Below are 24,478 nucleotides of genomic sequence, written 5' to 3' on the forward strand. Positions count from 1 at the left end.
TTTTTTTTTTTTTTTTTGGCAAGCAAGCTACAAAAGTTGACCCCCACTGGGTTAGTGTGTCACAGATCTACCTGGTTACCAGTCCCTGACCCCAGCAGTGGGAGCAGAACTGAGGCACATTGACAAGGGTGTTGGGGAAGGAAAAGCCAGACCTGCATAGCCAAAGGTGCCACAGACCAGGGGTGAAGAGCATGAACAGAGCTGTGTGTGGGCAGCATGCACAGCTGCTGCTTATGCTGTTGCCAATCGCTCCCTGCCATGAGATCTAATGATAAAAGTGATTGTGAACCACATCACTCGTCTGCTTTAACCTGGGGCTCTGTGTCCCCTTCCAGCTGGATGAGGAAGAGGAGAGGAGGAAAAGGCGCCGGGAAAAAAACAAAGTAGCAGCTGCCCGATGTCGCAACAAGAAGAAGGAGAGAACGGAGTTCCTGCAGCGGGTGAGTGCCCTGGCCATTGGTCTGGCCAGCAATCACCTCTACAGCAAGGCCCCAGTGCAGCATGACACCTGGGTCCCCCCACCCTCCAGTCAAGAGGCATGAAAGTGGAACCCTCCCATGGGTGTTTTTTAAAGAGTTCATTCACCCTGCTTCTGCAGCACAGAAGGCTGTGAGGGCAGGAAGGCATCAGACATGCTCTTCTCTGGGGCATGAGCTGGACTGTGTCCTGCCAGCGCATGCCCCACCACCTGGATGAGACCTGCTTCTCTCATAGCCAGGTCCCATCCAAGAAGCTGATGAGCCAGATGCCCAAGTGAGTGCAACAAAACTAGGGGCCCCAGGGATCAGGGTGAGCCTGAGGACATGCTCTTGAGACCTGCTAGCTCGACATGCCTCAGTGAAATGGACAGAGTCTGGCGGCTCTTAGAGCAAGGGTGAAGGCTGGGCAGATATGCACCTTACATATTACCTACATGAGATTATAGACAGAGCAGAACCTTTCATTAACTAGAATTTACTTCATCAGATGCTGGCCCTGGGGTGCCACCGGACCCTTTGAAGGGTGCCAGGAGGTGTGAGGAGTAGGCTTTCCTTGTTTGGCCAATCCCCAGCCCCTGTACAGGGAAGTAAACACTGTCATATATGAATTAGTTTTTGAAATTGGGTGCCACTCAAGTCACAACAGTTGTGGAGACTTCCTCATGTCCAGTGAGGGGTGCCTTGAGTCCAAAAAGGTTGAGAACCACTGCCCTTGAGGCTGGCAATTCCCAGTTCAGGTGCACTTGCTATCTAATCACTCTTTCTTCCCACAGTGCGGCACCCTCACAGGGAGCAAGTGTGCTATTGCACTCCCAACCTGCAGCATAGATGTGCCCCCCTTCAACTCCCTCAGGGGTCACACCCATGCATTTGTGTGCAGTGGGGGCAAACTCTAGGACTCGGTCCCCCATACCTGAGATGTCAGGCTTTTGTAAATGTGTTTGTCATAAAAGTGACTATTCTTAATAATGAAACAAAGCAGGAGAAGGTCAGAGTAAAAGCTGCTGTTCTTGGTGCTCATCAACCCCCTGAGAACCTGGGGTTCCCTTTAGCCTCAGCTTTATTTTTACATCAATGGAGAAAGCGCTTCTACTGCAAAGCACCTTCTCTGGAGGGACTTACTGGGGGCAGGAGCCACACAGACCATCTGTTCACCAGGGGACAAACCTGCATGCCTTGGTGGTGGCAGAGTTTAGCTGTTTTATGAAGAGGGCTGTGGACACATGCAAAGGGTGTGTGCGTGTTACACATTAACAATAAGTGTAGACTGATTGATTGATTGATTGATTTTTCATCCCACCCCTGAGGCTGGTCTACTTCACTTGGATCACTGAAAACTGGGCAGACCATTAGTAAACACACGGCAGGGAACAATCCCACTCTATGCTACAGAGAACAGTCTCTCTTCATGCTTTGTATATGCCAGAGAGGCAGGGTCACTTTCCGGGGTGGGGTGAGAGCAGGGTGAGCTTTCCCTCATCTGTTAGCTCGTGGATTAAAGCCGTCTGCTTGCATTTCTGGCCCCACTAGGAGTCTGAGCGGCTGGAGCTCATGAATGCTGAGCTGAAGGCCCAGATAGAGGAGCTGAAGCAAGAAAGGCAGCAGCTGATCCTGATGCTGAACCGACACCGTCCCACATGCATTGTGCGGACAGACAGCATCAAGACGCCAGAAAGTGAAGCCAACCCACTGCTTGAACAACTAGAGAAGAAGTGACAGGATCTCTGGGCCAGGAGGAGGAGGAGACAGGAAGTGGCGTCTCCAAGGGTCTCTAATCTATGTACTGTACAAAGAACTGTGTCCCCAGACCTTGTGCAGCCAGAATTCAGAGGTGATTACAGACCAACCAAATATGGGGGAGGAGAAGATCAGGCACCTGCCATTCATCCTTCCCTGATGCTGCACCCAGAGCAGGTCTAGTGGTTCTGGTGAGGGCAGCCCCTTGCAATACCTCATCATGGCTCTTCCATCCACTTGCCTGCCCCAGGGATCAACTGAGCAGCCTTCTGCAGTCTATCCTGAGTCTGGATCATGTTGTGAGGGGGGCAGGGACTTCCAGCTTCCCCTCTCCCCGTAACTACCAGTATGCACCCAGCTGGGAGCAGGGGCTCGACCCAGGAGAAATGACCACAAGGTGGGGAGCAGGCAGCAGACAGAGGCATGCTGGCCAGATCCCCCAGGCCTGTCCTGTCACCGTCCCCCTGGTCCTGCCACTGCTCCTTGCGCACACTCCAGAGCAGAATCTGAAACAAAGAAGCGCAAACACTTGATGCAAGCCCTGTCTCGCGGCTGGGCCAGTCCGTGGCACTGTGGCGCAGGCGCCCCCACAAGCACATTCTCAGTATAATGTTTACAGCCCAGCTGTCCCTGTCAGCCGTGCTTTTAAATGCACATTTTTACACGTTTTTTATATTTTTTACAAAGGTTTTATACAGCGATCTCTATATGGATTTATATAATCACTAGATGTGATCTTATAGAAGTGTATGTTATGATGGTCTGTTTGTTACAAATACATATGCTGCAGTTATCTCCATTGTGTTACCTGTCTGGTAGCACCTGGCTCCTTTCCTCTTGGCATGCTGGGAGAGGGGTCTGGATCTCCCCCGCCACTGGCGCTGCTACCAGCTCCATCCATGTACGTCTTTCATAATACTCAGTTCTGTATCTCTCAGTAAATGTTACCTTTACTTATACCCTGGCCTCCTGTGCTTTGTCTGGAAGGGGGCCTGGTGCTTACTGGGCTGGATGCAGACTCTGGTCAGTGCACTGTGCTGGCTCAGGTTCAGACTGCCTGGTACTGGCTGAGTAGGACCTAGTTTCTGATGGCTCTATGCTACAGAGTTTTGCCAGCAGAACTCTGAACCCTCTGTGGTTGGCAGGCACCCTCTCCTCTGCCAACAGGGTTACCCCACCTCTGCTAACCAGAATAGGACTTCTGCTGCCATCAAGCAGTTGGCAGATGGGTACGCAGATGCTCCTGTGGTCTCTCCCTGGAGCTGAGACCTTCCCAGGGAAGCCTTTGTGCTCTGGCAGCACAACTCCTTCGTGCAGCCACGTGGGGCTGCCAGAAGAATGCAGATATAAACACGCTGTGGTGGCTCAGTCATTGCTGTCTGGCACTAGACTTTCTGCTGGCAGAACCAGGTAAGCACAGACGAGGCCTTGGTGATGTGGCATAGCAAATTTCAGTGCAGAGGTGAAGCTGAGAACTCTGAAGGAGGTTCAATCCTTGGGTAAGCCAGGGCAAAGAGAGGGGAAGGGTGCTACACACCTTAGTACTGGGTGAAGTATGACTGGCAGCTTGAGGAGGCAGAAGGTATGAGTTACAGAAGCCATCCCAGTCTCAGTCTTAGCCTTCGTTGCAGTGGTTCCTCTTTCCCTGCTCCATGGTTGTGAGTTACAGCAGCTTGAACTCTCTAGGGCCGATACAGGGTCAAGAAGGCTTGACTGGGATCATGTGCCTGACTGAAGGGGCAGGTATCTTCTCTGAGGTCCTACCATGTCCTTAGCACACCTGCCATAGCCCAGCCAAGCCCAAAACCCCATCCTGGCTCTTGCCCACCTCCAGCCTTGCTGCGGTGGAGGGCAAGAGGTTGAACAGCTGAACCCTAGCTCCTCCTTTTCCACTGGGCAGAATGGTTCCTCATTTCATAGAGGCTAGGGGCTGGGAGGGACTTCATCAAGTCCAGCCCCACTGCCATAGGCAGGAAGTCAGGTGGGATCATGTGACCCCAGCAAGAAAAACATCCACATTTTTTTTAAAGAGTAGGTGCTTGTACCACCTCTGGGGTGAGTCTGTTCCAGACCCTGGACACTCGCACCGTAAAGAACTTTTTTCTTATGTCTAATCTAAATCAGCCTTCCTGGAGTTTATGGCCATTAGACTTTGTTATCTTTTGGGGAGCTATGGTAAACAGCTGTCCTCCCAGGTCCTGATGTACCCCTCTTCATATAATTGTAGGCTGCTACCACATGCCCCTGAGCCTTCTCTTTTCCAGACTGAAGAGTCCCAGGTCACTCAGCTTTTCCTCATGCAGCCTGCCCTCCAGGCCTTGGATCATACGAGTGGCTCTCCTACACTTTCTCAAGCTTTTCCACATCCTTCCTGAAGTGGGGGGCCCAAAACTGGATGCAGTACTCCAGCTGCGGTCTCACCAAGGATGAGAAAAGCGGGAGGATGACATTCCTTGTTTTGCTTGAGATGCATCAGTGAATGCATGCCAGTTTGGTTTGCTTTGCCAGCCACAGCATTGCGTTGGTGGCTTATATTCATCTTGTGGTCAACCAAGACCCCAAAGCCTCTTTCAGTCGTGGTGCAAGTGAGTGCAGCACTGCCGAGCCTGTAAGTATGTTGAAGGTCCTTCCTACCAAGGTGCAGCACCTTATACTTCTCTACATTTAAGCCCATCAGGTTTTGGTCAGCCCACCTTGACAGCATGTCCAAGCCGGCCTGTATCCCCAGTCTGTCCTGCAGTGTGACTGCCCTCGCCCATAATTTGGTGTCATCCACAAACTTTGCCAGTTCGCATCTGACTCCTGAATCTAGATCGTTAATGAAGATGTTAAAGAGTACCAAGCCCTGAGGGACTCCACTGCACCACGTTGATTTGCTCCCGTCAACTAGTACTCCTTGGGTCTAACCCCATAGCCAGTTACCTAGCTATTGGACTGTAAGATGATCAAGGCCACAGTTCCCCAGCTTAACCATGAGGACATCATGGGGAACTAGGTCAAAGGCTTTCTTGAAATTCAGATATCTGACATCCATGTCATCTCCCTTGTCCAGGGCACGTGTTACCTGGTCATAGAAGGAGATGACGTTGGTCAGGCAAGACCTGCTAGTCACAAAGCCATGTTGGCTGGCATTCAGATGCTTGCCTTCCATTAGTCTGGTGTTGATGGATCCCTTGACAATTTTCTCCAGGATTTTTCCAGGGACGGACATCAGACTGATTGGTCTATAATTCCCTGGGTCATTCCTCCTCCCTTTCTTGAAGATAGGGACCACATTAGCTCCTTTCCAGTCTTCTGGGACCTTACCTGAGAGCCACAAATTTTAAAATCTTTGTCAAGGGGAATGCAATGATGTTTGCCAGCTCCTTCAAGACTCTTAGGTCCATTCTGTCTGGGGCCACAGACTTGTGAATGTCCAGTTTCTCAAGGTGTTTCCTCACCTAATCCACATCAATTTTGGGCCTGTCACCGGCTCCCAGGATGGTTTGTGTCCTCTCTGATAGTGTGATCCCCTTGAGAGGGTGAAAAACCGATGCAAAAAAGTCATTTAGGAGATTAGCTCTTTCTTGAGCATCGGATGTCAGTTGCCCCATTAGATCTCACGAGGGCCCAAAGCTATCTTTGTTCTTTTTTCGACTTCCCATATATCTGAAGAAGGACTTTTTGTTGTCCTTGATTCCTGTAGCTAGCCTGAGTTCAGTGTGCGCCTTGGCTTTTCTGCACTGCTCTCTACAGGTGCGGGTGAGTGCTGAGTAGTCCTCTTCGGTAATGCTTCCCATTTTCCAAGTGGTGTAGACCTCTTTTGAGTTTAATGAGGTCCAACAGTTCCTTGTTCAGCTAAGAGGGCTTCCTTGCCCGATGTCTACATTTCTTGTGAGATGGAATGGGTTTTCCCTGTGCTTCAAGGATTATGTTTTTGAGAGATGACCATTCCTTGTCTATTCCCTTTTCGGGGTGGGGGGAGGTATGGCCTCTAATTGCCTGACTGAATCTCTGAGTTTGCAAAAGTCAGCCTTCCCAAAGTTTCATAGTTTCATAGTTATTAGGAGCTGGAAGGGACCTTACAGATCATCGGGTCCAGCCCCCCTGTATTGATCAGGAAAGACTACTGGGATCAGATAATCCCAGCAAGATGGGCGTCAGGATGGGCGTCAAGACATCAGTGCCCCTGAGATGAAAAATGGTGGCAGGAGCGCTTTAAATAAACCTGTTTGAGCTTTAATTAAAGTGCCCCTGCTGCCATTTTTCAGTGCAGGGATACTGATACATGTGATGCTGTTGGCACTTTAATTAGAGCAGCTCTCAGAGGATTAATGGTTATTTGTGAATGCAAGGGATTCAGTGGCCCAAGAGGTCCCCTTAAATCCTGTATGCTTAAACCAAACCTTCACCCAATGAGTAAGCATCCTGAATAATGTGCTTCCAGAAAGTAAAGCTTGATCTCTCTCAACCTAGCAGCAATATGTGGCCACCAAGCTCTTAAAAATAGAGGAAAGTTAGGTTCCTGCTTAAAGAATATCACTGATTTAATACTTAGTCAAGTTATCTTATGACTAACTTCTTGCCTTGTAGAATGAAATTTAAAAGCGGCTGTAGCAAGGTGTTATTGGCCTCTTCCACAGAGTAGTCAGAAAGCCTCTCATATTACTGAAGATAGGAAATATCTGTGGCATGTAAGCATCCTGGAAACCCTCAAACCCACAGGTAGGGTAAGAGGTAAGGCCAAATGAAAGAATTTATGCAAGTCCCAAAATCTAGCTTCTCTGGTTTTGTAAGTCTTCTTATGAACTTCCCCCTGCTCACCAGTGGTTAACAGCTTGCAACCAGTTTAGTTCTTATACTGCTGTGTTCTTTTCTGTGTTTTATAGGGCTTACCAAAGAGTAAACCAAGGATAGGCTTAAGGATTTCTGTTTTACTGAGGGGTTTGCCTGCTCTTTGGTGAGCTAAGAAGGTGGCCAATTCTTGGTCGCTGTCACCAAGCTTCCCCTCAATCCTCACATTGTTCACCTGGTCCTCCCCTTTGGCCAGGACCAGATCAAGCAATGCCTCTCTCCCAGTTGGCCCATAGACCTCCTGCATTAGGTAGAAGTCATCAATGCAAGTGAGAAAGCTATGTGACCTGTAAGATTTGGCCATTTGCTCATTCCAAGATACATCAGGGAAGCATTGGGAGCACGTGGCCTCAGCCAGTTCTCTACTGAATAGTTCTTCCTCTTGATGTGGAGGTCTATAGTAGACTCCTACAAGTAAGCCTATTGTAGGCTTTACTGGTAGAGTAGTCTCTCTAAAATCAACTATGCCTGCATATCGTGGGGTCAGAGAGATTCCAGTGCAATAGGTGCTTTCTAGGCTGATCAGCCAGTAATTGGGCCAGGCCAGCATCCATTGTAGCATGTGGGCCACGCTGGGAAATGGGCTTGAGATGCTTCTGCTGGCCTGCCCTTTGCACTAGCCCCCTGCACTAATGTTCCTAGCCACTGTGAATGTGGGTGGAACTGCCTCATTGTAGAGTGGCTCCGAGCTGAGTGCAGAGACAGCCCCTGAGGTCTCACTTAGTTCCTCAGAGCTCTAGTCTCTCCCTGCTGATGAGATGAAGTGAAGAGGGGGGAGGCAAGGCTTTCCTACCTGCCTGGGTTACCGGAACAAACCTCCAGGGGCCTTAAAGGCAACCCACCTGGTCCTAAATGCCCTGAAGTTTGCATGTCAGCACAGATGAGACTGGTAGCCCAGCCAGTCTGCTCTCCTTGCTTCACCGTCTGTGCCAGGCATTCCCTGTGAGTGCTCTGGTGGTGGAGTTTTGAGCTCCTCCTGGATTCCTCGTGGTGCTTAGACACCCAAGTCACCCCTGCATCTGGAAATGCCTTGTGCTGCCTCCAGCTGACAGAAAATGGCCTCTTCCTGTCTGATTCAGAGCTGGGTACAGTGCTCCACATGGCTACCACTTCAGGCAATTGCCAACAGCTGGAATGGGAGGTGCAGGCCTGCAAGCAGCTCTGCCCTGCAGTGTGCTTGTGTCCTAACCTGCCAGGCATATGGAGAAGACCTGACCCCAGCATGGGCATGCTGACTTCAGACCTGTCCAAGGTAAGACCCCTGTGGTCGTGGAGGTCACAGCCCTGGCTGTGGCCCTCCCCACCCCTTTCAGCCTCATTCCTCAGAATTGTCAGAGATAGCCATGCTGCCAGAGACACAGGTGCAGGCCATGGGTCTCCTTGGGGACACTCCATGCAGCTCTGAAACTCCCCCCTGCCCCATGGAGGCAGCAGAATTCACCACATTGGGAGGGAAATGATAGAAGCACTTGACAAACCAGCTGTGCCACATACAACTGCTGTGAAGCCAGAGGGAATGATGTAGTCTTTGAATGGTTTGCATGTGGTTGCAGTGCTCCAATACTATGGTGATGGTGCCAGTAAATGCTCTGTCCATGAGCCCTGATTGCTTCTGACTGCCTCCCTGCTTTTCCTGGAGGTGTGCTGCTGGGCAGGGCATGCTGAGTACAGCCCATTCTATCTAAGCCGCCTCTGCATAAGGTCCCTTTGCTGAACTCTGGTTAGTGCTCAACTGGCTGCTGGTGGGGTTAGGTCATTTTTTCAGTCATACTTGGCTAGGACCCAGCTATGACCAAATGAGGCTAATGGAGGGGGCCTGGGCTATGCAGGGAAGTGAAAACAGACAGATCCAAGCCTGCAGGAAGCAAAGCAAACAGCAAATCAGGTCATGCCAAGGAAGGCTGGTGCTGCCTCCAAAATGGGCCTTGGGCATGTATGACTTCCAGAAAAGACCAGGGCTAGCCACATGACAGGATACTCATGTGTCCTCTCCCTCTCTCTTTGGTCTTTATTACTGCAGAGTCCAAGTAAATGGGCTGGCCAGATGACGGGGTCTTGTTTGCCATCTGTGGAGGTGTGGTGCTTGCAATGAGTAGGAAAATACAGTGAAGCAGAGATGAACTGGATGGATTTCTCAGCCAATGCAGTCCAAGAAGAGGGACCCTGTTCCCTGGATATACCAGCCCTGCACATGCTCTGAGGAAGTGCACGATGGGGCCGGCTGACAGGACCAGGCTCTGATGGAACATACCCAGCACAAACCGTGGGCCCTGGGCCAGGGATTTCTCTCTATGTCTTTGCTGCTCTCTCATGGTGAGGACTTGCAGAGATTTTAAATCAATGTCAGCCTCTCTGCTCATTTGAGAGCAACAGCTGAAAAGGTGTCAGAACACTCCCTGCCTGCTGACCCCAGGGCACCCACCGAGCCCCCTTCCCAGTGCTCTCTGCCCCCTTTTCCAAGTGGGAGGTTTGAACTTTCAGAAATTAAAACCACAACGACTCAGGCAAGGACATAGCTCTGCGGGTACCCATCTCCCTTGCCCTGCAGCCCCCTACCACTAGTTAATTGTGATGTCTCTCACTTACCCTCTTGCTTCTCTCTCCTTCCAGAGGCTTACTTGGCTGCACATCCCCCTGGATGTCACACCCTTGGCTACAACAAGCTCACCCATCTCCTCACAGCTGTGGCTGGATTCTCACCTGGCACCAGGGCAGAGTGGGGCACACACGTCCCAAATCAGGCTGGTAGCAATTTTAGCCTCCCCTCTGGGTAAGTATAAAGGATGGATAAAATGAGAGGGGAGCAGGGCCATGCTGGCTGAGGGCCACCCTAAGAAGATGCAGTATGCCAAAGCTTGGATTGCCACCTACTGGTGATACTTTGGGTTGCAGGATAACCCCACAGGGAAAGGCATGTGTGGGCTTTGGCTTTCTTCACAGGAAAATGGCCAGCACCAACTCCTGTGCTTGGCACTTGTGTGTTTGTAGGGGTTATTTCTCACTGTCATTCAGAGACATTTCCATCCCTTCCACAGGCTGCTAGGGTTGGCACCTATGAGCTGTAGTGACTGATTCCTAGCTGTTAGTTCTCTGGTGTTAGTTCTTTCTTCTAGTTATTGTAACATCTCATATTTGGTGGGAAGAGAGCTCTGTCCTGGAGGAAGTCTCAAGAGGTTGCACTGTACAGCTGAGAATATGGAAGCAATTACAGCTGATACCATCTCTCCACATCAGAGATATGGTCAGGATCTGATCCCCTCTTTTTCTGTGATGACTTTTTTCCCTTTGATCACTGAGACTATTTTGATCAAGACCATTTAATTTCCAGTTCTGGAGCTCATTCCCATAGGCCAGTGATTCATGCCCAGGGGGTCATGAGATCATTTTAAGGTTACTGTAGCATGATGCACAGTACTAGCACTGTGAGGTGTGCAAACACTTACACATAAGTCACAAGATCAATGCAGAGATTTCCAATAGGAATCCAGAGTGTCAAAACCATTCTGACCTGCTGTGGTTTTTCTGAGCTCTTTACAACAGGACAATTGCTCCATTATTTTTCTAAATTTAAGAAATGAATGAAAACTCAGAGCTAGCATCATCCAAGGGGAGCCTGGAGTCTAATGAGGTTGAGAACCAATGCCATAGGGCATGCCTATGCCAAGGTATTTGGGCATGGGCAGCATAAGTGCTACCAGTGGGAAGGTCTGTAATGCACACAAGTATTCATCTCTTGGCCCTTGTTGTAAGGGAGGGAATAGCACTGTCATGACTGCCTTTTCTCAGAAGAGCTGGGCAGTTTTGTTGGCCACTTCCAGGTCATTCTGCACCGGTGTCATCATGATGTGACTGTAAGCAGAAAGGGAGAGCCTGGCACAGTCCCACAGTGCTCCTCTTTAGTGGGAGCTAAATGCTACCCTGCCATTTCAGTGCCAGTGTTGGTGGCCTGGGAACAGTGCAGCCCTTTGAGTGCCAGGGGAGTGGAACAGCAAAGTAGAGGAAAGCACTGGCAATGCCAGGAGCTCTGCGTTCTTGTACCAGGCCTCAGTGCTTCTGTTCTCGCCAGTCTCTCTCCTTCACTTCACATCCAGTATCAGTATCTCTGGACTAGCTTAATTCTCAGGCAGTGGTCCCAGGAAGCACGGACATAGGCTGCTTACTCCACAGTGTCTTGAGGGAGCCCCTTGGCACTCTTTTCTCAGCACCAACATTTGGATGGAGAAAAGGGTGGTTAGTGTGTGGGAGTGGTTTTCATTTCAATGGCAGCAGCACAAAGGAAATTCTGAGGACTGGGGCTGGTTGCCCACCCACCACCCTCCCCAAATGCAGGTCCTGACCTGGGACTGCTGCCTTGCCTCTATTCAGATCACCCTCATCCACATCCTGCCCAGTCCCACATCCTTGGAATGGCTTCCCTTCTCCATCCCCATCTGCCATGCAGGGACTTGCCTTGGGTAAGATCTTTCTCAGGAGGGAAACATCTTTCCTCCCATTTCTTGCAAATAACTGCAGTTCTATCTTTCCCAGCAGGGGGGGCTATAAGGATACTGTAGAATATACAGCCCTGTGAAGCTGTTGCATGTCCTGTTCCTCCCCTAAAGCCTGTTCTGGAGAAGTGCTGGTAGCCGCTCTGTGTAGCAGTGGTTCAGGGATTTCCCCATAAAATAGTAAACCGGTTACCTTCTCTTTGTTTATGCTCAAAGCAACAGGATTCAACCCTTGCTTCAGCCCAGCTCCCTGGGTCCATAATCCATGATTTTCAATATCACAGGATGCCTAGTCACAAGCACCACACTGTAAAATTAATTTCAGAAACCAATTGAGCTCCACCCTAAAAGTAGTTAGGGCAGTGATCTTGGATCCAGGAAGACCACACTGGGACCCAGCTGCTGCCACCATCGCCACCACTTATCCCTTACCTGGCTTCTGCCTGCTTCTGCTTCTTCTTCCCCCACCCCTGGGACACTGCCAAAGCAACCCCAGCTCCACAGGCCAGATCCAAAAGCTCTGTGGGCCAGATTCAGCCTGCAGGCTGTAGGTTACCAACCTCTATATTAAGGGACCTGCCCCAGCTACTCTAATCTGAAATCTGTTCTAGAATTTCACTGCTCTGGCAGGTTAAAAAATCTAGCCTAAATTGACCATATTATGGCTAGTTTATACCCATTTGTTCTCATGCCAACATTGTCCTTGAGCTTTTGTACCTAACATTTGACCTCCCGTGATGGATTTTTAGACTTCGGCCCATCAGCCTTCGGTTTGTTAGGCTTAACAAGCCAAGCTCCTTTCACCTTCTCCTGTTAGATGGACTCCCTGTCTCTCCTCCCCACCCTATGATCATTCTAGGAGTCCTTCTCTGTCTGTTCCAGTGTGAGTTCATCTTTCTGCAATATAGACAACCATAATTGTATGAAATATGTGAGATGAAGCATTACCCTTGCCTTGTACAATGGCACCGGTACTTTCCTGTCTCCACTGGAAATACCGTGCCTGGTACAGTCTAGGATAGCATATGTCTTTTTAACAGCTGCTGCACACTTGCAATTCATAATCATTGTGTGAATAGCTAGTACACCTAAGCATTTCTCCTCTTTCAACAAGCTCCAAGTCTGTAGCAGAAATTAGTCCTTCAGTACATGATTGCACTTTGTGCTATTGAATTTTATCCCATTTCTATTACTCTAGTCCTCCAGGGCTTTCTGTTGGATATCAGTTCTTCTTCTGTACTGAGGAAGCCTCCCAGCTTTGTCTCATCAGCAAATTTCATGGACACGCTCTGACATTTTGTGCTAATGTTGTTAATGGAAATATTAAATAAGGTCAGTCCCAAGACTGATCCTTGGGGACCTCGAGTCATGATGTGTCTGAAACCTGATATTTCATAGATTTTCATAGATTTCATAGACATTAGGGCTGGAAGGGACCTCGGGAGATCATCGAGTCCACCCCCCTGCCCCGTGCCTCAGCAGGAGCCCTACCGATCCAACGAACACAAGAGAGAATTTCCCCTTTCCACACTACCTATTGTTGCTGTCTCTTTTTGCTAGGTCCTTTCTCACCTTACAGTTCCTTCACTAATCCCCAGCTTCTCCACCTTCCCCAGCAGTCTCCCATGCAGCACTGTACCAAATACTGGCTGATATGCAGCCAAATGAGATATACCTCATTCCCATTGGCTAGTTCAAAAATGGCTTCCCACTGCCCTTCAGCTACCTTCTCCAGCTCCTCCTGTGGAGACCTTCTCACCTCAGCCCCCTCCCCTCCTTATCAAGTGAAGCTCCGAGGAAAACCTAAGGATGGGGAAGGAGGGATAGAACGGCAGTGACAAATGTAAGGAAAAGCTGCAGTAGTCACTCAGCTTCTCAGGGTAAGTCTACAGCATGGCACAGGCACTCAGTCTTCCCTCTGAGGAATAAGCCATAGCCACCTGCTCCCAGTCTACGTGCATCAGCCCTGGAAAAGGTGGTGAGGGTACCTCAAGCTGCTGCTCTTGAGTGTGCTGGAAACCTGGGTCAGGGGGTGGACCAGCAGAGGCACCCCCAGGTTTTCCTCACTGCCTCATTTCTGGGTCTGATACGTGTGGGGCAGGAGTGGGTAGGTGGGGTTTATTTCTTCAGGGGCAAGATTTAATACTCTCCTGCCTTGATGTAGACATGCCCTTGGCTCCTGCCTGTGTTCTAGACTCCACGCCCACACTAGCACACCAACCTGTGTGCCCCAGAGCAAACGCAAATCTCTCATATCTTCTCATCTCCCTCCAGATCCCACCCCATCTCACTATTCTAATTTTCTTAGCCCTTTCCCTTGCAAAGCAAGTAGTCCCACAGCCCCTGAGCCTCCCAAAACCCCCGTATGTCACTAAACTTGGCTATGCCACCCTTCCCTGCATCTGCTGTCTCTACAGGGATGTCTGTTTTACCCAAAAGAGCTTCAGTGTGTTTCCAGGCCCAGGCTGAGCCAGAGGCTGTGGTACTGCACTCAATGGCATTTATTAACCTTTGCAAAGCGACTGCCCTTTCCTCCCTGTTTCACTTTGTGTCAGGCCCCTGGGCCAACAGGTGCTAATTTATCTTTGTCTTGATTGGCTCTTTTTAGTTATCTCACTGGAAAACAAGACCCAAAAAAATCCCCAGCCCTGATATTTACTGAGAGACTCGGAAACCGCTCTCAGCAGAACGGGTGTCAAACTGCTCTGAGCAAAACTAGTGTCAACACTGCCGCCTCTGCAGTCTGGAGTGGGTGGAAATGTGAATGGGGTGAGATCCAGAGGGAGCAGGGAGCTGAGGAGACACAGGGCACAGGAGGATATGAGGAAAAAAGAGAAGCTTCAGGGACTGAGGCACTATAAGCATGACTGTAAAATAAAAATGGTAATGGGGGGATGGAACTTTTTAGGTTCACCCAATGCTCTTGTAACTCTGAGCATGGTTCCTTCCCCAGTCCCTGCCAGCTGCCACAAGGCTTAAGTATCCCCCAGCCCAGGAGATGCCTGAGGTGTTTCCTTGAAGCTTGATTCCTTTGCATTGCTTTTGTCTTGGATGGTCCCAAGCACAATCCTAGTACAGCTGTGGCCGGTGGCACTACTCACATCATGGTCCCTCCCTATGCCAGTCCTCTTCAGCAGGTCCTTCAACTTCTGTACCAACTTTCTTTATTCATGTAGAAGCACTTGCAATCTGCTGACCTTCAGAGCGAGCTGTTAGGCCTTCAAAAGCAAGGGTATAGGGAAGGGAGAGCACAGAAGAGCTGACATTTAGGGGAAGGAGGCACTAGCTGGGTGTGGATTCACTCTCTTGTTACTTTATTAATCTTGGGGTGAGAAGCGACTGAGATTAGGATTCCTCTTGGGTATGACTGTGCTTCAGTTTATAGCAAACGGCTTCTAGGTTGGTGTCTGCTTTCTCTCAGACCCTTTCCTCTCGCTGCATCTTTGTGGCTCCCTGTTCTTTTTCTCCCAGCTGCAGGAGTCACATTTTAGCTGGTCACAGTCCAAGTGAGGTGGCTGGCACAGAACATTTAAACTAACCTGATGGAGAAGGTTAGTCTTGTAGGCAAGGCACTGGCCTCAAGGACCTTAGTTTAGTTCCTACTGCTGCTGCCAATTTACTTTGTCAGCCTGGGACAGTGACTTAACCTCTCAGTGCCTGAAGGCTTGCTTGTGTAGGGGCTTTCAGGAAAGTGAATCCCAATGAACTGAAGTGGCAGCATCAAAGTGGATTGGCTAAACTGTATTCAACCCTGTGGATGCCGTTACTCAGAATAAAAGTGGCCTTACTTTGACTCAGTTTACTTCACTTTCTGAGTGAATGAGCTACCACAAAAGCAACTATGAGCACATTAAGAGCATCCATAGAGGGAGTTAGCACAGATTGCGTTAACATCCTGTTTTGCAGGAACTGCCTCTTGCAGACAAGTCCTTTGGAAATGCAGTCAGTTTAGCCAAATTAAGCCACACATTTGGACTGAGACTGTCTACATGGGGATTTAATGAGTTTTTTACTAGCTCACCTTAACAGTTAATTCAGATTAACTTTCTTGAGTGTCCCTGTGTGGGGAAGCCTCAGTTTTCCATCTGTAAAATGTGCAGTCTTCCTCCCTTCACCCTGTGTTCATCCACATCCAAGTAGGTAGAAGTCAGTCAGCTTGGGAGGGAGTAGCAGCCAGCCAGGTTGGGAGTAGCAGCTGTGGGAAATGAGGGAGGGAAGAAGCCAGGTTGGGCCCTGGGAGGAGAGAAGCAGTAATGATGGGGGCTGGTAGGCTTCAGATCCCCAGCTTTGTGGAAAATTGTCACTAGCACAAATATTCAAATGCTGCCAACCTGTTCTGCCTCATCCTTCTGAGCAGAGCCCAGCTACTGATGGTGGTTCAGAAGTTTGTTGTGCCTGGCAGCAGTGTAGATTGTCTAGTGTTCTTCAGGAAGAAAGGCACTTTAGGCAGGTTGCAGTCAGGGCTCTGCTCAGGAAAATGTCTACCATCCTTAAGCACAAATATTCAAATGCTGTCAACCTGTCTAGCATCTCTGTTTGCTGTGATGGAAAATGACAGGGCTAGGAAGCCCTGATGGAGGGAGCCTGGTGTGTCAGAGTTGAGTGGGGTCAATCACAGCCAGGAAAGCTGGCTGCTATCAGTGGGGTTCCATGGGTGTAAGTGAGGACAGCATTTTGTTTGTGGGACATAGAGGTTTCACTGCAGAGTGTCACGTCTCAGATGAAGATTTGGGACAGGATTCTTTGCCAGTAACCTCCACCTTATGCTGATGTTATCTGGTTTCTGTAGAATGAACTTGCTGAGTTGTCATCTGTGGTGCTGTCAGGGGAAGTCCTAAGTTCTGACGCTGCACTTCCTGCTTGTACTCGTGCCATAAATACAATTCCAGCAAAATCAGTGCACAAGAGCTGAATAGTTGGAAATCTGCTTATTCTGAAAGGTCTGGGAGCAGCATAAGGAAATCTGGCAAGTGTTTTTCTGCCCATGGCACAGATTTGAAATCCAATGGAACACGTATACAGGGCATATATATGATTACTCTTGAAGCTGGAACTGACAACAGATTAATGCCCCGTCATGGCACCCTGACTTGACATTGTCTTAGAGGTTACCAAATAAAGGTTCTTGCCAGCTTCAGTGTGTGGGTTTCTGGTAAGTGCTGTCATTCTGTGTGGGCTGCAGGGTTCTAACAACAACAGGCAATTGCAGTAGAACCTGTGGGCGCACACAGCAGTCAGCAATCCTGTTGTGGAGACGTTTGCTGAGAACAAGGCATCCTCTTTCTTATAGGCAGAACCTCTTTGTAAACAAAGCAACCTGATTCATTAGTTGCCTCTCATCTGCAGACAACACAAACTTATTTAAGTTAGTCAAGACCAGAAAGGACTGAAGAATTTCAGAGCGACTGAATAAAGCTAAGTGAACAGACAGCATGGTAGGAGATGAAATTCAAATACAGCAGAATGCATAGTGGAAAGGAATAATTTGATCCTTTTAGAAACATCAGTATTTTCTTCTAACCGTGACCGCTCGGGGGAAAGATGGAGGAGCTATTGGATCCAGCTTCATGTTCACTGGTGGTATAAAAAAAGTCAAGGAAAGGGTTAGGATGGAAAAAATACAGAACATATGGTAACGTTATTATGTTACTTAGTGGGAGACCCTTACCTGGAGCATTGTGATCAATTCCAGTTGTTCTGTATCCTTGAAGGAAGAGAGTAGAAATAGAAAGGGTTCAGAAATAATGCTGACCATGACTAGAGGCCTAGGAAGACTTTCGTATGAAGAGAATAGAAAGATTGGGACTCCTTAGTTTAGAGAGGAGACTAGTACAATGGGATGTGAAAGAGATATGCAGGAAAATGGATGGATTTGACCAGGCAAACTACGTTCTTCTCTTCCTGTCTTCTCTTACTGGAAGAACAAAGGAATGATCAATGACATGAAAAGGCAGCTAATGGAATGAAGAAAAGGAAACATTTTATTACAGTGGACAAACTACTTTGTGGAACTCCTGGTCACAAGATGTCCTGTAGGCCTAGGGTTTAATGGGGTAGGTAAAAAGATTAGACATGTATACGGGTCATAGGAATACCTATATTTGCATAATTGGTATAGAAAGATTTTTTTTTAATGGATGGCTTTTGTAAGCCATCTTCAGGCTAACTCAGAACTACCCACATCATCTATAAAGAGTCAGTGGGCAGAAGTTATCTGACCATGAAAGCAACACAGCTGTCACTGTTTTGGGCCATAAAATTCTAGGCCAGAGGAAGCTGTGGGTTTGATGGGATGGAAGCAGTTTCCTGTGGTCCCATTGATGCCTGGGTGCAGGGCATTCTGTTACAGTTAGGTTGAGGACACCATAGTACCTCCCCACAGGACATCAAGGGGTGAGAGTAAAAGGGGGCAGTGTAAAAGGTAGCCTATGGCTCCTGTTAATTAGAGAAGAAAATAGGGGCAAACAGAGCCCAGATTGACTACAAAGGGGGCTAGTTGTAAATAGAGAGACTTCCAGAGCCCAGGAATGGGAGGTGCCTATTGCTGTTCTAGTAGCACAGCAATAGGTAGTAGCTAGTAGTACAGTAATTACAATAGTGGAGTAACCTATGTGAGCAGCAAGAAATCTACTGCAGCCTAGCAGATTTCTGGCAGTAGCACAAGACCAAGCCTTGTGTGGGAGACAAGGCAAGGCTAGGTCTGCTGCTATAGGCTACTTTGAAGGTTAGTAAGTCAAACCAGTTAGGATCAAACCTGCAGGCTGCCCAGAAAGTCTCTGACAGGAAGGGGGCAGGGCTCTGCTGGCATATAAACCAGGGCCAGAACCCAAACAGTCATTCTGGCCCTGGAGGCTGAAGGGGAAGGAGCTCTGTAGTAAGATGCTTGCTGATGAGAGCTCGATAGAAATCAAGCTACCATCCCTGAGATATGTCAGTAAGGAGTTGAGGGCTGGCATGAGGATGAGACTGTAGGGTGGGGATTTCAGGTTGCCAGCATGCTTAGAGGATTAAGTTGTAGCCAGTGAGCTGGTGTGTTGGTTTGTGTAGGATTGGAAGAGGGCAAGAGGAGGCCCCAGTAGTGCCAGCAAAGCACATGAGGTTTGAGCCTGCAAGGAGGGCAGAGTAAGCAGTAGTACAGCGGCTGAGAAATGCTGAGCCGGGGCCAGAGCCCAGGTGAGGAAGAAGAGGGGCTAGTGAGAGCCAACAGCCCAAAGAGGGGCAAAGATGATGATAGAGAAAGTACAGCCCAGGAGAGGAGGAGACTGACTGACAAAAGACTGAAAAGGTGGAGAAAAATGGAGGAAAGACTGTGGCTGAGGCCCACTGGATTATTTGATTGGTACACCTATGAAGCATGGGCATGGCTACAGGGGTGGCTGGAGGCTGTGATTAGCCCATAAGGCAATGGGTGCTCTTGGGAGCACATGTGGGCCAGGAAGGCCCACCCAGTGGGAAGAATTGATTGGGAACAGTAGGGTCCAAGAGAGATCTATGTATAAAGAGGACAGGTTGCAGCTGGATCTAAAACCCTTCCAAATTCTTTATTAACAAGATCAAGGTGTGGCAGATGAAAGCAAAGGGAAGATACCTTAAAGCAGGGGTAGGCAATGTTTTTTGGCCAGAGTGCCTAAAAACCCACAATGGCTACCTGGGAAGGTACTGGAGTGCTGGCATACCCCTCCTCCCCCCAAAAATGAGGGTTGGGTGGGGGGTACATGGCAGGGCGCACTGCATATTAGTATATTTAATAATCATAAATGTTGCTTTTGTTGTTGTGTATTCCTTTTTTGTAAGCATGTTGCAATGAGAGAGGAAAAGAGAGAGAAAGAGAAAAAGGATGAGACAGAAAACCAGACATGCACATGCACATAGAACCACATGTGGACAAATACAGAGAACCAGAACAGACACATGCGCACACATATCCAGAACCAGGCACATGTGTACACACACAGACGCACAGAACCAGACAGGCAGACAAATGCACAGAATGAGATGCATGGGTGTATAGAGCCGGGCTGCTTGGCCACTGGACAAAGTCCAGCCCACCAATACCCTGGGCCCACTGGAGCCTCTCTGCTTCCATGGGGAGTCAGCCCCTGGACTGGAGTGCGGCTGGCTGAGGCCCCTGCCCGGAGCCTGCCCATCCACTCATGTACCCCACACGGCTAAGCCCATAAAGGTGCAGTGCTCCTGGCATGGGGCAGCACCAGCCTCATCCTGGTTGGGGGGGATGGGCCGGGGCTGGATACAGAGTGGGTGGGAGACAGGTAGGCTCAGCTACAAGCCCTTCTGCAAGCAGCCCAGGCTCTGTGGTTGTCAGCAGCTACCCACAGCCTGGGCCAGCTTCAGCCAGGAGGCTACAAACAGCTGCTCTGGTCTCTGGGATCAGCTCCATATCGGTGGGTGCATGCATGCCTCTTAGCGGATGGTGGGGAAGGGGCCTGAGGCAGCGCAACCCCAGCATCTCCCCCACTGCCAAGACAGAGATGGTGACTGGGCTGTGGAGCCCAGCGCAGCTGTTTGTAGCCAGCTCAAGCTCTGGGCATCTGCAGCAGGCACCGGGCAGGCTGTAAACAGCTGCGTCAGGCTCCACAGCCCTGGCATCAGCTCCATGCTGGTGGCGACTGCATGAGCACCTCAGAGCAGACAGTGGGAGGGTTGTGCTGCCTTGGGCCCTATCCCCACTGTCCCTCTGAGGTGCTCATGCAGTCACCACCAGCATAGAGCTGATGCCAGGGCTGAGAAGCCAAATCCCTGTGGAGCCCAGTGCAGCTGTTTGCAGCCTGCCTGCTGCAGCTGCCCAGAGCCCAGGCTAGCTACAAACAACTGTGCCAGGCTTTAAAGCCCAGTCACCAGCTCTGTGCTGGAAGCTGTGGAGGACCCAGGGTTGTGCTGCCTCAGGCCCCTCCCCCACTGTCCACTCTGAGGTATGCATGCACCCGCCATTTTGGAGCTGATGCTGGAGCCCAGAGCAGCTCTTGCAGCCTCCTGGCTGCAGCCAGCCCAGGTTCTGGGTAGCTGCTGCCAACCGTAGAGCCCGGGCTGGTTGCAGCAGGGCTTGCAGTCTTCCAGCCACCTGCTGGGAGCAGCCCGGGCTCCATGGCTGGCAGCAGCTGCTTACAGCCTGGGTTGTGCTGGGCAAAGTGGCTTCGTGTGCCATGCTCCACATGCATGCCAGGGGTTGCTGACCCCCCCGCCTTAGAGATTGAGCAGTGCAAGAGCTGAGTTACCACCAGGGGGCAGGATGGCCACCCCGAGGGACTGGTCCTGTTACAGGCAGCAAGACCAGGAACTGAAGGAGAGATCCTGGGCATCTTAAATGGTCCCTGCCATCCCAGCTGATCTTCAGAAGCAACTGAGACTCTTATCTGTCATTTCTGAGCCTCCTGCTATGGTCAGCAGATAAGTAAGAGCTGCTTGTTATTCTAGTTTTGGCAGGTAGGTGCAGGGCCTGGGAGCTAGCTCAAGTGGCAAAAGTAAAGGTTTCAGCCCTGCTGGTGACCTGTAGGTCATTGTGATGCAGGATGGAATTTTGGTTTTTCTGATTGCTTTTATTATTGTTATGGTTATTGTTGTTGTTATTGATGATAATAAAACCTAGAAAACTGGATGTAAGACATTGTTCAGCTGATTTGGGTTGTAGCTGAAAAACTCCATAGCTGAGAATTGGCAGAACTAAGCTTGTTTGTGTAACCTGAAATCCATTCTCCTGGGTGTATGCATAACAATATAGTCTTTCCTTGTATGATCACTGCCCATCTTGGCTACAAGACCTCAGACTCTTCAGTGCACCTGATGGACTTTCTCTGGGGAGTAGATGTTGTCTGTAGGGGTCTTGCTTCATTGGCTGCAGAAGTCAGGTGTCCATTGAATGAGGCAGGAACAGAAGATCTCAAAACAAAGGTAATTGATATCTCTCAGATTACTGGCTTCTAGTCCAGCTTCTGTTCTTGTTTAAAGGGGAATGGGAAAAGTTACTTATAAAAAAAGTCCACTAATTGGCATTCCTCATTATCTGGGTACACAATTTGGTTCCTTGGAGTCTGGCATACAGTAGCACTCAGCATTCACAGCTGCAACTCTGCTTAGCAGAAACCATGTGTGGAATATATAGAGCTGTAAGAATGCAAACATTTTTAAAATTAGGGCCTCCTGTTTGTTTAAAATCGGTCACCCCCAAATTAGTGGATGCCTTTCATCTTGATCTCTCTCTGTCCTTGTTTCTCACCTGTGAATTAGTGACAATACTGCCACTCCCTCACCTCACAGGGGCATTGCCAAGGCAAGTTCATTAATGTTTGTGAGGCAATTGGAGACCATAGTGCAGATTGACTGAGGAAAGCCTGTGAGGAAATTAATAATTTTGTCTTTAGAGCAGAGTTTGAACAGTGTTCAGTAAAGAAGGTCTAAAGTCACATACTGAGTTATGGGGAGAAAACAAAATGCTGAATACTTGCTTATTATGAGAGCACTGTCCAACCTGTGCATTGGGTAAGGCTAGAAGCCTGGATAGAAAACACTATATGATCATGTAATTAATTAATCTGTCATTATACACATGCACAAGAGGGCCAAATTAAGGTTGGACAAGTGATCAATTTGGTCACTTTCTAACCTCTGAGGGCTTGGCTTTGCAGCTTGGCTTTATAGCATTTGCAGTCTAATCTCATCTTTAAAACTTTCTCCTTCGCTAAACTGTTCTGGTGCCCAGGGATTTTTAAAGTTTGTAAGTTTTTTCCTAATATCTCACCCAGTATTTTGCAGCATGAGGGTTAATCAAGTACTTCTTGCCCCACCTTCAGTGGACTTGGAGAACCATTGATCTCACATGTGATGTTCCTGTAACTACAGCCCTGAATGATCATGTCGTCTTTGCCACAGCACTGGTACCTGGCTGCTGTTCAGTTCCCAGTGCATTTCAGCTGCCTGCCTTTTCTGTAGAATAGCCAGCTATTTCCCATTTTGTATCTGGCTTCTGTGTGGCACTTTGCACTTGCCTTTGCTGAATGTTATCTTGTGCATGTCAGATTGCTTCTCAAGATCATTTTAAGTTCCAGTCCTGCTTTCAAAGTGTTTTCAGCAGCCTCCAGCTTGCTTTGCCCTCAGATTTTAAGAGTATTCTGCAGTGAAGGGTTCCTTATTCTCCCGAAGGGAGAAGGAACCAAGAGAATGCTGCAAAGCACCACTCCTCTCCTTCTATCTTGGGCTCCTCTGAAAAGTGTCCCTGCCCTTCAGGGCTAGTCACCTACAATAATGGCAGAAATCTGACATTTGGCTTTAGCTCAGGGGCGGGCAATTATTTCAGGCAGAGGGTCACTTACTGAGTTTTGGCAAGGCATCAAGGGCCGCATGATAGGCAGCCGGGGCAAATCAATATTAATTTTCTAAATGTTTTAGGGGCCCTGCGGGCTGGATAGATTGGCCTGGCGGGGCACATCCAGCCCACAGGCCACATTTTGCCCACCCCTGCTTTAGCTCATTCAGCACTAGAGATAATGGCTTTGCTGCTGCTGTTAAGGTCAGGACACTTACAAGGTCCCAGAGAACAATTCAGAGTCCCTGCTGATCCCTGAACTTCACTCAGTCAAGCGCAAGCAGCTGGGAAGGAGGTGCTACCAGGTGGCTGCTGCTGTCTTTGCTCTTCTGAGTGCACAGAAAATGACTGGGCTGCTGAGAAGCCAAATCCCTTGCAGTTGTGTCAGATAAGGACAGACTCCCCTGCTTCAGGTAACAGGGTCCAAGTCCTGCTCTCCCTGCAGCCAGGAGCCTGGGGACTGCATCTCACCCAACACGTATTTTACTATTCTCTCTTTATTCACTGCTGGCAGAATTTCACCAACATCCATTATCTTAGCTACTTGCCTATTAGCATCCTCTTTAAGCACTGATGGGTTTGGATTAGCTGGGCTATTCCCTTGTCCTTCAACTCAGGCACCTACTATGGTCAGGCGAACTAAGATGCCCACCATCTTTATTGCCTTTATTAACCTACAGTCATTGCTCGTCTGTAGTGAGGGTGTATCCCAGGTCCCACATGGCACAAGACATCCTGTCCACACAGCCTAGGTAACATCTCCAGGCCCCCAGACAATCCATCCATTTTGTGTCCTTGTCTTCTAGCTGGGGGTCATGGCAGTACAGGCATCCTGTTATAGGGGAAGGACTGCAGAGCTATAGCAAGCACAGAGCTAGGGAAGGCTTGGCAGCCATATGAAATGGAGTTGCAATAAAGCATTGCCCTTTTTTCTTTCCAATGGCAGATACCATTGTGCTGTTTGTCCTGGAACAAGCCTGTTAATTTCAGATTCATCCATAATTTAATTTGTTCCCCCAAAGTGCTTGTGATTCCCTCCAGCTTGGCAGTGCTGCCCAGCAGGTGTTCTCCAAAGCTGCAAATGCAAAATATTGATAGGAGCTGGATGCAGAGCAGCTTCCTGCAGGGAGGTATTGTACTTGATCCCTCTCCCTGTAGACTTATGAATAACTATTCTCCACTGACAGTTTTTAGCTTGTTTTATATTGGTTATGCTATCCAGGGCCTTATCCCTCCAACTTCCACATGAAAACATTGCACTGACACAGATGCCTTCCTAAAGAAAGAAATCTTGTTTGCCTTATAATGTGATTCAAGATACCTTTACTGAAGAAAGGTGTGTTCTCACTCCTGCTATGAGCAGAAGGGGTTGCAGAGTTCTCAGTGCAGCCAAGCCTCTTAGAGCCCCTTTCTCAGTATTGACAGAGTTATTCATCATTTCATAGATTTCATAGACATTAGGGCTGGAAGGGACCTCGGAAGATCATCGAGTCCAGCCCTCCATCCAAAGGGCAGGAAGTCAGCTGGGGTCACAGGATATCATAGGATAAGATAAGCATCCGATTTACTCTTGAAGGAGTTCAAGGTACGGGCTAAAGAATCCCATGTCTCTCAGCCTATCATTG

At 49.1% G+C, this 24,478-nt stretch overlaps 1 protein-coding gene and 1 long non-coding RNA gene across 3 annotated transcripts in view; one reads left to right on the plus strand and one right to left on the minus strand.

Moving 5' to 3' along the window:
• JDP2 (Jun dimerization protein 2) overlaps positions 1-3,175 on the plus strand; it is a 9,901-nt gene extending 6,726 nt beyond the window's left edge. The window contains exons 2-3 of one of the 2 annotated variants that reach the window (XM_019552241.1): positions 336-440; positions 2,010-3,175. In XM_019552241.1, coding sequence (XP_019407786.1) covers positions 336-440; positions 2,010-2,195 — 291 coding nt within the window. In that variant the 3' untranslated portion in view covers positions 2,196-3,175. The remainder of the gene's footprint in view (positions 1-335; positions 441-2,009) is intronic. The other variant, XM_019552242.1, reaches the window with a different exon arrangement.
• A 17,906-nt stretch (positions 3,176-21,081) lies between these two features.
• The window catches only part of LOC109321575, an 8,028-nt gene continuing 4,631 nt past the window's right edge, over positions 21,082-24,478 (minus strand). Inside the window, exon 2 of the long non-coding RNA XR_002104089.1 lies at positions 21,082-21,488. This is a non-coding gene — a long non-coding RNA (uncharacterized LOC109321575). The remainder of the gene's footprint in view (positions 21,489-24,478) is intronic.

This window comes from Crocodylus porosus, unplaced genomic scaffold (assembly GCF_001723895.1).
Source record: "Crocodylus porosus isolate Cpor-Errol unplaced genomic scaffold, CroPor_comp1, whole genome shotgun sequence".
NCBI classification, from domain to species: domain Eukaryota; kingdom Metazoa; phylum Chordata; order Crocodylia; family Crocodylidae; genus Crocodylus; species Crocodylus porosus.